The sequence below is a fragment of the Leptonotus elevatus genome, chromosome 21 (assembly GCF_054856555.1).
Source record: "Leptonotus elevatus isolate MCC_2025b chromosome 21, RoL_Lele_1.0, whole genome shotgun sequence".
NCBI lineage: Eukaryota > Metazoa > Chordata > Actinopteri > Syngnathiformes > Syngnathidae > Leptonotus > Leptonotus elevatus.
The window spans coordinates 16,156,289-16,169,075 of record NC_141259.1 but is presented as its reverse complement, the minus strand read 5'-3'; the positions used below and the strand labels follow the sequence as shown (position 1 = coordinate 16,169,075).

The following is a 12,787-nucleotide window of genomic DNA, read 5'->3' as shown; positions in this document are numbered from 1 at the left end:
GGTGAAAATGTAATTGGATTATTTCCAATCAGTCGCGTAAATGGCACGATGAGAACAAACGAAGCACTTTGGCCTGCTAACCAAGTGCTTAACAAAGGCCGCTAATTGGCAAGCGCTCCTTATTGGACGGCGCCGCGACAAAGCGTCCTGACTGCCGCTCTCTTCCCGAGCGGCCTGATTGAAGCGTTTACGCCTTTTAATGTGCTCGCCGATGTCTGCGCTCCTTGTTCATCAAGGCCGCCGCCGCCGCCGCCGCCGCCGCCGCATATTTCCGAGCGGGGAGCTCGTGCCGTCAGCCGCAGGAACCGATCAATCAAGCAATGCCGGCCCAACGTCGCAATCACGTCGGCGTCATCGCTCGGCGGCTCTCAACTCGTCTCGAACCTTGCCAGAGTGCCGACTTGACAAAAGCCAGTTGAGCTTCATGTTCCGCTGGTCGATATCTTTTCACAATTTTTCATTCACGAGAAGTCGATGCGTGAGTCAATACAAATATTTTGTTCAACTACAGTCTTTGATATTTTCAAAATAATTGTTAATCAAATGTTTAACAAATTGACAAAAAAAAAAAAGTCAAAAAAAAATTTGAAAGAATTTTCAGTGACTTTCATTTTGTTGCTGAAGCATAAAAAAGAGCCAGAAATAATGACGGCTTGCTGAGAAATGTGTGATAAAGATGAAAGCACATTTGTTTTTGTTTTTGTATTGGACGAGATTGAATCAAATGTTGTAAAAACAATATCATCTTCTGGAAAAACGGTGTAAGAAGGAATCATGAACTTGCTGAATAAGGCTCCACTTTTTATATTTCGTTAATAAGCTAGAAAATATGTCTTAAAAATATTTGAGTGTTCCTGACCTCCAATGTGCAAAATGTGCAGGAACTCGTTTGGGTCATTGGATCGTCGTGTTGTTACGATGATGATGATGATGATGTCAGTTGCTATGCAGTTGCATCCGTTAATTGTCACTCTTGTGTTTTTTGTCATATAGGCCTTTGTCCTTTCATGTAGAACTGTGCATAGCCTAGCGAGAGTTGCTAAATGACACTTTTGTCAGCACGTCGAGGTTTCTCATCCTATTTCTTCCATGCAATCTTCCTTCCATGTGTTCCGGAGCCGGACCCTGCTCACCGTTGCTACTTTGTGCTTTTGAGTTCTGCTTCTCGGTCAGTGCTGTTTGCAGTTGTTTCTCAAACCAGGTTTCACTGTCGACCGTCTGAATCCAGCCCTGCTCTCTGTTGTTACTTTGTATTTTTGTATACAAGACCTAGCGTGTCTTTCCTGCGTTTGGCAGGACGCCTCACGTGGAACCGATTCAGCATTTGAACTGAATTGCCGACCTTCCAAATCTTGAGTGTTTTTTCTTCTGGCACAAGAACAGCAACAGCGATAGCGATGAAAGTTCATCATTTTGACTTTACTCGACATTGGCTTTACTCAAAATCAATCAGGTCCCTTTCTCGTTACAGTACCTTACAGTCTCCTCAGCTGAGTGCTGAAAAACAACCGATCGCAAAGGCTGGATCCGCACGGACGAAAAATTGGGCAACACATCAAGTGAATGTCGCTGCAAACTGATTTCCTCGCACTTAAGTTGGCCTGAAGACGAGCAAGCTGCCACTTCTTGCCCACGCAATCACATTGTGTTGTTGTTGTTGTTGCAGCTTTTTAGACATGAAAATAACTCTGGGCAGAAAGTGGATTAGAGCGTGTGAGGGGGGGTTGGGGGGGGCACGACAAGTAAAACACTGTCCACTCGTGCGATAGGATCTTAATCGAAGCTCAAGTCTTGTACTTTTTAGTGTTGCTCTCGCTCTGGTAATTACCAGAGGAGACGTTTAAACATCAGCGGCCCCGTTATGGATGTGACACGAGAAGCTAAACTCCCGATGCCCTCGCGCTTTCACGCCATCGTGCCCCCCCCCCTTTCCCGCCCCTCCCCCCGCAAACTCGGCCCGCCTGAGTGCCGCAACAATAGACTGTCTTAAAAATGTATGAGAAACCTTTTGTTCTTCAAATCTATTAACCCTGCTGAGATGCGCCGTCAGAGCATGACGGACATCTTGCGGTCCGGAGATGTTTTTAATGAATATTTTACCGGCAAACAAAACAAAACAAAAGCAAGGAGCTGGCATTTGGTCAGCAAAAAAACAAAAAACAAAACAAAAAAAAAAAGTCCAAGGTCCCTTGTTCGTAAAACTGCACTTTGTCTCCTGCGTGTTAAATATTCATCCGGAGCATCGGCGGGTCTTCGCTCGTACATCCTGGAGTAGAAAACAACGGAGAGCTCACGCATAGACGAGCACGCTTTTAGGCCGCCGCGTGCGCTATTTGGCGGCAGCGCGTGCAGTCGTCAGCGTCTGGGGAGACAAAAAGCCGTCATCGATGTTGAATGCTGGTCTGGTTTTAAAAACAAAGAACTGGCTTGCTGGTCTAAAAGCTCGCCGCGGCCGACCGTCGACTTAATGCCTTTCCCCTCCGTTAACTTGAGTACAGCGCGCGACCGTTCTCCGGACCCAATTAACGCCATCAACAATCTCGTTAAGTTTACGAGTGGCGCACCAGGGACGTCCGAGACGGTGGCGCCAATTACGGGAAAATTGATGTGCGACGACGCGTGATTGGCGTCGCGATCGGCGGCGGGCCCCAAACATCTGCTGAAACTTTTTCGACTCTGATGGATGAAGATTAAAAGTTTGATGACCTCGCAGCGTTGCGGTGCTCCTCGGCAATTCACGACGAGTCAAAACGATTCAAAAGGGAGGCGTAAATAACGTTCACGGAGAGAGAGAGAGAAAGAAGGAACAACGAACAAGCCCTGCCTGCCGCCACTAGTGAAAATCGGACAACAAGTGACACCGGACAAGTTTTACGATTGCCTAAACATGTCACAAGTAGGCAGTGAAGTGAATAATTGATGTGGAAGAATTAAGCTTCCAATTCCGGATCTTGAAGAATAATCGAGAAACAGCTTTCTTTGATTAGTCTGGTTTTATTTGAGGAACAAGCTTGTGTCTAAGACCATCCAAAAAATGGCACGGTAGTCACGGAAGGGGTGCAATTGGGACTCAAATGCAGACAAGACACAGGAGTTGGGAAACAGAGTTGTTATGTACAAAAATACAAAGTTGTTATGTACAAAAATACAAAGTTGTTATGTACAAAAATACAAAGTTGTTATGTACAAAAATACAAAGTTGTTATGTACAAAAATACAAAGTAACAACAGAGACTCGAGTGGAGCTTAATGCGTGTAAGAGTAAGGATAGGAAACCTTGACGTGCTGACCCAAATTTCACTCAGTAACTCCTGCCGACCAAAGCAACGACATAGAAACTGACGTCATCATCAAACGAACCACTGCTCAACTATGAATTCATTTCACAGACACTAAAATGTCAAATCTGCTTGAATTATAATACGCGTGAAGAAGTGAAGATCCTCAACGCACTCCAACAAAGTTGCTTGGCGCCAAGTTACATTTCGGACATTTTGCTTCCATTGCTTCAAGACACAATTTTAACAAGCATCAAGCTTATTATTAGGTCCATCCCTCCTTGAAATATTTCTTTGGACCTTGGCACAAAGTTGTGTTCCGCCACAATTCAAAAAAGTGGGACGGGCTTGAAACCAGACGGAAACAAAATGGAAGCAAACCAAAAGTTGTAAAACATTTAGCGAGAAGTGCTTCTGTCATCATTCTCTCACTTGTGAACATGAGCCAGACTGTCCTCCTCCTCCTCCTCCTCCTCCTCCTCCTCCTCCTCCTCCTCCTCCTCCTCCTCCTCCTCCTCCTCCTCCTCCTCCTCCTCCCCCCCCCTCCCTCCATACCCCCCATCCATCCACTCCAAGACAAGAAAGACAAGAAGAAGAAAAAGTATCGACGAATATGAATGAGAGGATCAGGTAGCTCGCAGAAAAAGTCCGGATGGTGGCATGGCGAGGCGCTCCTTAAAAAAAGTCCGGTCCGCTCTCTCAAGGGAAATAACAAATACTGCACATTGTGCTGGAAAAGTCCTTGGACCACAGTTCCCCTAAGTTATGATTGTACTGCCCAAGTAGAACTTGAATGGGCCATGATCAATATTTGAACACGTTCTGACATTGGAAAGTTTGTTATAGATGACAAGATACGAGGCGCCACAATCTGAATGAAATCTGTCTGCACGATACAAGCAAGTGGAAACCGATAGATCGGTTATTAAGCCAGTATACGCTTGAAAATGTGGAAACCTAATTGTATTGTACTAAAACCGACGAAATGCAAGTTTTCTGTCATGTGAGGTCTGCAATTAAGACCCAACAGCAGACAGGACACGGAAGTTGAAAAACAAAAGTCGAAAATACAAAGTAACCACAGAGAGCAGGGCTGGATGCGGATGGCCTCCAAATTGTATTATACTAAAACAAAATGGACGTTTTCTGTCTTGTGATGTCCGTAATTTGGAGCCAAAAGCAAACAGGACACGAAAGCTGAAGAAATACAAGAGGCAAAAATACAAAGTAACCACAGAGAGCAGGGCTGGATGCGGATGGCCTCCAAATTGTATTATACTAAAACAAAATGGACGTTTTCTGTCTTGTGATGTCCGTAATTTGGAGCCAAAAGCAAACAGGACACGGAAGCTGAAGAAATACAAGAGGCAAAAATACAAAGTAACCACAGAGAGCAGGGCTGGATGCGGATGGCCTCCAAATTGTATTATACTAAAACAAAATGGACGTTTTCTGTCTTGTGATGTCCGTAATTTGGAGCCAAAAGCAAACAGGACACGGAAGCTGAAGAAATACAAGAGGCAAAAATACAAAGTAACCACAGAGAGCATGGCTGGATGCGGATGGCCTCCAAATTGTATTATACTAAAACAAAATGGACGTTTTCTGTCTTGTGATGTCCGTAATTTGGAGCCAAAAGCAAACAGGACACGGAAGCTGAAGAAATACAAGAGGCAAAAATACAAAGTAACCACAGAGAGCATGGCTGGATGCGGATGGCCTCCAAATTGTATTATACTAAAACAAAATGGACGTTTTCTGTCTTGTGATGTCCGTAATTTGGAGCCAAAAGCAAACAGGACACGGAAGCTGAAGAAATACAAGAGGCAAAAATACAAAGTAACCACAGAGAGCATGGCTGGATGCGGATGGCCTCCAAATTGTATTATACTAAAACAAAATGGACGTTTTCTGTCTTGTGATGTCCGTAATTTGGAGCCAAAAGCAAACAGGACACGGAAGCTGAAGAAATACAAGAGGCAAAAATACAAAGTAACCACAGAGAGCATGGCTGGATGCGGATGGCCTCCAAATTGTATTATACTAAAACAAAATGGACGTTTTCTGTCTTGTGATGTCCGTAATTTGGAGCCAAAAGCAGACAGGACACGAAAGCTGAAAAAATACAAGAGGCAAAAATACAAAGTAACCACAGAGAGCATGGCTGGGTGTGGATGGCCTCCAAATTGTATTATACTAAAACAAAATGGACGTTTTCTGTCTTGTGATGTCCGTAATTTGGAGCCAAAAGCAAACAGGACACGGAAGCTGAAGAAATACAAGAGGCAAAAATACAAAGTAACCACAGAGAGCAGGGCTGGATGTGGATGGCCTCCAAATTGTATTATACTAAAACAAAATGGACGTTTTCTGTCTTGTGATGTCCGTAATTTGGAGCCAAAAGCAGACAGGACATGAAAGCTGAAGAAATACAAAGTAACCACAGAGAGCAGGGCTGGATGTGGATGGCCTCCATGTCAAAGGAACCTCGACCAAGAAATGTCAACATACTGACAAAAACGTCAGTCAGCAACTCCAGCATGCTCAATTCTGGCCTATGTGACAAAATAAGAGTGACAAATAAAAGCAACTGACAACATCACAATGACCTCATCCAAAACATCCCTGATTAGGAACAATAGTTGAAAATGTTTTTGAAATGCTTGCTCAACACGGCCCCCACAGCGTCATGTTGGAACTGCAGCGTGTGGTCCGTATCGGCAAGTTTCCAGACTGAAAGCTGCGTGGAATATTTAATTGACAGCAGAAATAAGACGTTTTCTTTTTTGCTGGAAAAAAACCCGAAACGAAAAGTGCCCCGAGCGTAAATCCTTTGAGCAGCCGACCGCGTTTAAATTGAAAGCTCGCTTGCGCGCAAAACATATTTTGGGACCGCCTCCGAAATCGATGGCCTCCGACTGGAGTCGGCCCTCGAAAAGTCATCGGCTGAGCAAACGCTTGTGAATGAATTGATCCGCCGTCCTCATTGGCTGCAAATGAGCGTTCCCGAAGAGTCATGAACACTTTGACGAAACGTTATTATTGGCGGACTTGAAACAAAACTTGATTTTTTTTGTCTTCCAGGTACTCCATCGACTGGAGGAGCGACCTGGACAGCGACTTCGACATCGACCCGGCGGAGGGAACCATCTCCACCAACGAGATGCTGGACCGGGAGAGCGTGGCCTGGCATAACATCTCCATCGTGGCGACCAAGCTGAGTGAGTCGCGACAAGCGCAACGGCAATCGGAAAAGAAAAGCGACAAAGCGGCGGCCAAATTGTTCAACGTTCGCATTTTGGCCAGCGCGCCATGCGAATTGACGAGGTTGCAAACCTCGTTGATTCGGAGCAAAACATCATCATAACAATTACACACAACAAAATGGAGACCCAATGCTAAAATAATAGCATTTTTTTTCAACACAGTGTGGCATTATGGGAAACTAATTTTACGTTTTTAGCATTTAGCCTTCAAGTGCGTTTGAACGTGCTTGCAAGTGTTTAAAAAAAAAAATGTAATACGTTCCAACGCACTCACAAATACTTTCGAACGTACTTGCCAGTCCAATTTTTTTACTCCACGTTGGCAGTTCCACGTTTCCGTAATTTGAGTCTTTCGTTGTGTGACAATTTTGTATTTTTTTTTTTTTTTTTACCGCCTCCATTTGAAAACGGATATTTGTACTTTCCACTTAATTTGTCCAAATAGGCTTGAGGATGAGAGCCGGTGTAAAAAAAAAATACAAATAAAATATAGAGAGAGGACAAGTTGATCACGGTTGACATCTTGATTGACTGAAATATTGGGTGTGAAAAAATCCGAGTCAGCAGCGTCACGAACGGACGCCAACCGAGCAGCATCGACGGCGACGGCGACGGGAACAGATTGGAAAAAGACAGAAAGTACTTTTGCCACCGGCAACAAGATTGCCGCCATTACAGATTGAAGGTTTTTACGACTGTCAATATTCAGTCGCGGTTTTTTTCTTCCAAAAGCTTTATGGGCCGCCATAAACCATGATGGCGTCTCCCGGGACTCGCTCGATTCCACTGTTTTCATTTTTTAAGGACGTTTTTTTCTGACGAGCTCGTGTCCCGCCATAAAAAAACGTGAGCCTCCGCAAGTTTTGGGGCAGATTAATGGCGGCCATTGCTGCGGCTTTAAAGACACACCATCAAGCTAATGATCTTTTTTTTTTGGTCTCTTCTCAATGGAAGGAAATGCGTCAAATTTCCGGATAAATAAGCAAATCCATCGTCATCAAGTCATCATTCCCGCTAAGAAGCGTCAAAGTCATTATCGGCGAGGCGGGCCGCTGCTCAATCAAAATTACGCACGCCGTATATTCATTAGGGCTGACTGTGAAACTCGGCGCTCTCGTCATGGCCGTCGCCTTGGAAACGGGATATGGCCTGCTTCCTGTCAAGGTCACGGCGGCGACACGGGGGGGGGGGCTTCGGTGTCGCCCAATTGCGTGACGGCAGCCGTTCCCAAACAACGGCGACGTTCCCAAACGACGGCAGCCGTTCCCAAACGACAGCGACGTTGAAGCCGTTTCATTTCATCAGTGTGGATTTTTTCAGTGCAGAAACATCAAAGCTCAAATATTTGTCCAGTCCAAAGTATTTATTGAAATAGTATATTGTTACAATTGTGACTATTTGAGCTTATTTCAGCAGGATGCAGAAGAAAACGTCTTTGTCTTGTCTGCTCATTTGGTTCTCGTCTCCGCCCCCTTCTTTAAATTCAACCAATCCGCTCCCTCCCATCACTCGCGTCTTGTCCAGATGTGGCTCATTGTCTCGTGAATGTCTGTGTTTGTTTGTTAGTTTTTTTCTCGATATGTCCGCTCTCCTTTTGGGCCCCCATTTTGTCCCCTGACAATGTGTGTTTATTGTTACAAGTCCACGATTTCCCCCTTTATTGTGCTAGCTCGCTAGCTAGCTCCCTCGCAGGTAAATGAGCACCAGAGGAGCTAGCTAGGGAGCTCGCTAGCTAGCACAAGGGGCGAAAGCAAAACTGTGGCGGGGTTTTTACTTTCCGGACCTGGATTTGCCACCTCTCGTTACAAATACATTGATTTATATACTATAGCCTTTTACTTTTTTTTTTTTTTTTTTTTTTTAATAAAGAGCTCATTCGAAAATGTCATCATCATTGCTCTTTATTTTTTTTATTATTTTTATTTTTTATTTATTTATTTTTTTGTGTGTGTGTGGGTGAGTATGTGTATGTGTGTGCGTGCGTGCGTGCGTGCGTGCGTGCGTGCGTGCGTGTATTTGTTAGCTCACCAAAAAAACCTATTAGAAAAAATCTCATACCGTTCACCTAAACCGAACACCGCCGTCAGGAGACCCGAGGAAGGACCAAAGAAAACCAAGGAAGGTGAAATCCAGCACCGACCAGACACCCACCACCAGAACTCCTCCCCAGCCCAAGAAACATCCAGACTATAGCCTTTTACTAGATATGCAAAAAAAAATAATGGGGACTAAACACAATTTCTCTTCATAACTTATGTGGACCTCACGTCCTTGTGATTTTCTGCACGTGGCTCTCAAATGAAAAAGTTTGGACACTCCATGAGAGGATGTCAACGAGATCTTGGTTTTGCTGTGAGATTTTTTTGGGGGAAGATAAAAGGTTGAGAATCGCTGGTTCGGCCAACTGGAGGCTTATTTTGCAAACTGAGATTCTTCATTAAAGATGGCGTGTAAAGAAATGAAATGAAGTCATCAAGAAGCGTGTCAGCTTGAAGCGTCGCTCATGTTCCTGAGAAAAGGACGGCAGCCGCTCGCTCGCTCGCCGCCGCTCGCCGCCGCCGCCGCCGCCGTCGTCTCCCGGGAGATTCTCGCCGCCGCCGCCGCCGCAGTCATGCAGCAAAATGAGAGCGCCATCTGCAGCCCTCCCGAGACGCGGCAGCCAGAAGGCGCCCCGGAGACGAGCCGGGGTTACGCCAAGACGAGCTCGCTCTCGTGCCGGCGGCCGTAGCGGGGCAAAGCGGGCAGGAACCGGAACCGCAACGAGTCCCGAAGCTCGCGTTTGATGAGATATTTTGCGTCGGTGGACTTTTGTGGGTTTCACGCGGCGCTTTCTTGCAGGCAGCTTTTATTGCTGTCAACTTGACTTGAGTCGTTAGCAAAACGTATTCGCTTGTCGTCTTCGCCAAACTCCGAAAATATTTCAACAATTTCATGAAACCAAAATAGACAAAAATGTGTGATTGTGGTTCACCTTCTGTCTTGTCAACACGACTAAATCGGATTTTTTCGGTTTTTTAAAGGAGTTCCTTCAATTATGCGTTGCGATGCGTCCGTTTGCTTCCGTCGCTTTCAAGATATCGACAAAATAAATGTCTTCAAAACATTTTGACGTCCGTTTGGGTCTTTCTTGCCTGTCTGGAAATCGGGAACGGAGGTTTACAAGCGTCCGTCTTCTGCAGCTTTGCAATGGTGGTTTTTGTTGTTTTTTGCCTAAAAAAAACTCCATTAGGACAATTAAAAATGGCAGCAAATGCACCTGCCATTTTGTCACTTTTAAACGACGCTTGCAAGTTTTAAGGCGAGCAGTTACGCAAACACTTTCAGCACTCGCCATTCAAATGACGGCTTTGTTTGGCAGCACACGTCATGCGCACTTCGCTTATTGTGATGCCCTCGCATGTGGGAAAGGAGAGCCACAGTCTTTTTTTTTTTCTGCTGTTTATCTGAAATACTGGGGAAACGCTCAAGCGTAACTATTTTCAATAGATGTTATACTTGCTATTTCTATGTGTTCAAAACTGTTTCCGATGTGTCTAAAATGTGTAGAAGGGGTACAACTATGGAAAAAAAATACAAATATTTCCCCAACCTGGTCTGGAACAAAACAAAAGCCTTCGATGTGTCATAACAGATAAGATATCTCTGATAAGTGAGAAAGCTCCAATTGGCAAATTGAAATTGAAATCCCTCATTCCTGTTCAAAATGATCAAAACAAAAAAAAAAAATCACCCAGATTCAAACCCAACATCTTCCAACCATGAGCCAGAAGTTGTGACCACTAGGCCACTATGCTGCCTCATCACTCACCATTTACAAACCGGTCGCATCATGACAGGGATTCCGTTATTTATTTATTTTCCCATTCGTTCCCTTGTAGATTTTCATACTTGTCGTGAATAAGATGCAGCAGAAGCTTCTTTTTTTTTTTCTTTTTTTTTTTATAATAAAGCAAGTTTACTTTAAAACAAAGTGATAAGCAGTCGAAAGGCTTGAGAGGGATTTTAGAAAAGCAAGTGGAGCATGTGTTATGAGGCCGTCAAGAGATTGTGGTACAATTGTGCCACCTTGTGGTCGGAACGTGACAGTCACCATTACAAGCTTGTACTGGAGTCATGAGAAATCACCCCCCCCCCCCAAAAAAAAAAACTGTTTTAGAGGTAAAAGAAGATTTGAAGGTCTCCAAAGTATCGGGGACGTCGGCGGCGGTTTGCCAGCAAATCCCGAGTCGCTCGTGGCACGGGAAGATTGCTTTTGGCGTCAAGGTCAGAGGCGGGTCACTAACTGAGCCCGGCCGGGTCTTGCATCTTAAATCCCCTTGAGGCCACTCGGCAAGATCTCCCCACCTCACCCTCACCCCCACCTCACCCTCACCCCCCCCCCCCCTAAGTAAGCGGAGAAAAGCCGATTCCCACATCAAATTCAGAAAGTTTACCTTTCCGGGGCTCTTGCAGAAAAAGAACATTTGCGCTTGCACGCTGATGGAACACCGGCGACGTCTTCTGGGAGCTCGCTCGCTTCCGTTAAACCTGCGAGTCAGATGTTGGAACCACTAGGCCAATGTGCTGCTCATTTTCCATGTACGTTTGAGATATAATATATGAATAGTTTGTCCGTTTCATGTTTGACATCACGCATTTTGGGGATATCAACTGTCTGCCGTCATGTCAGTCACTAAAAGGTCACAGCTGCTGACCTTATGACCCCAGGCAGGTTGACTTTTTTATTTTTTCTTTTTTGTAGGAAAACTCAAGTTAAGCATTTTCAGAGACGAATTTTCCCTAAAAATGAACAAAAATAATTAAAAAATGAACAAAAATAATTAAAAAATGAACAAAAATAATTTAAAAAATGAACAAAAATAATTAAAAAATGAACAAAAATAATTAAAAAATGAACAAAAATAATTAAAAAATGAACAAAAATAATTAAAAAATGAACAAAAATAATTTAAAAAAAATGAACAAAAATAATTAAAAAATGAACAAAAATAATTAAAAAATGAACAAAAATAATTTAAAAAATGAACAAAAATAATTAAAAAAATGAACAAAAATAATTTAAAAAATGAACAAAAATGCATCCACCCATCCCGCTTACCCTCACTAATTAATCAACAAAAATTCCAAACTAAATAAAAAATAAACTCTGTAAAATCCCAAACTCTTACAACGCGTCTCCTCATCCCGAAAACACGAACCATTTCCTCATCCATGTACAATTTCACCCTTTCAAGCTTTCCTATCATTTGATGGAGCAGATTTCGCTTGTGAATCTAAAATCCATTTGAGTAGACGCAAGTTCAATTTGAACCCGAACCAGCCTCAGTGGACGCCAACTTCGTAGCACGTCAAATGCGACCTGAGCCGCATGTCCGAGTTCACGTGCGCAAGGAGGATTTGCGAAACTATTCGATTAAACAAGAATAGCTGAACTCAAAATGCTCCTCTTCAGGCTGCATTTCCCAGACTGTCCACGCGATGTCGCTGCCACCTTTGTTGCTGCATTCACGTCCCCCTCTCTCCACTTTGTGTCTTTCACGTTTGTCCCTCCAGACAGTCCTGTTCTGACCAGCCGAGTGGCCGTCTCCGTCCACGTGTTGGACATCAACGAGTTCCCGCCTGAGCTGGCCAGTCCCTACGAGAGCTTTGTGTGTGAAAACGCCAAAGTGGGACAGGTACGTCGCAAGCACACATTTCTCCACAGGACATTGAACGCAACACGTTAGCTTGTGTTTACCAGCTGAATGAAGCTTATTTAAAGTGATGAGAAGGACGCTAATTTGAATACTGAGGTCACACATTTTGACAGTTGAATTTTTTATAAATTGTGTCCCTGTTTAAAACCCTATTGCATTTGAAACCTTCATTTTTGTTCTAATTTGAAACCCTGACCATTATATTAAAACCCTAATTTAAAACACTAGCATTTGTGTATATATATATATATATATATATATATATATATATTGTTGTTGTTTTTATTTCAATGTATGTATTTTTTTTGTACTGAATTTTTTTATTATATTTTTTACATCCGTTTTTATTTTTACTTTTATTCATAATTTTTTTTATTTTGTCATTTATTTATTTTTAATTTTGGCCGTTTTGGTGCTGCATATTCTTCCGTCCCATCACTTTTGATCACACCGCTCCTCAACTAATGCCACTTGAGTGAAGTTGTTAATCGAACAGGGACGCAATATTTGATGAAAAGTGAAAGTCGTGAAAAAGCGCGCGCATGCC

General features: G+C 43.6%; 1 protein-coding gene across 1 annotated transcript in view; it reads left to right on the top strand.

The window, feature by feature from the left end:
- LOC147156153 (cadherin-12-like) overlaps positions 1-12,787 on the top strand; it is a 99,488-nt gene that overhangs the window by 77,897 nt on the left and 8,804 nt on the right. The window contains exons 8-9 of the mRNA XM_086065560.1: positions 6,363-6,499; positions 12,098-12,219. Coding sequence (XP_085921686.1) covers positions 6,363-6,499; positions 12,098-12,219 — 259 coding nt within the window. The remainder of the gene's footprint in view (positions 1-6,362; positions 6,500-12,097; positions 12,220-12,787) is intronic.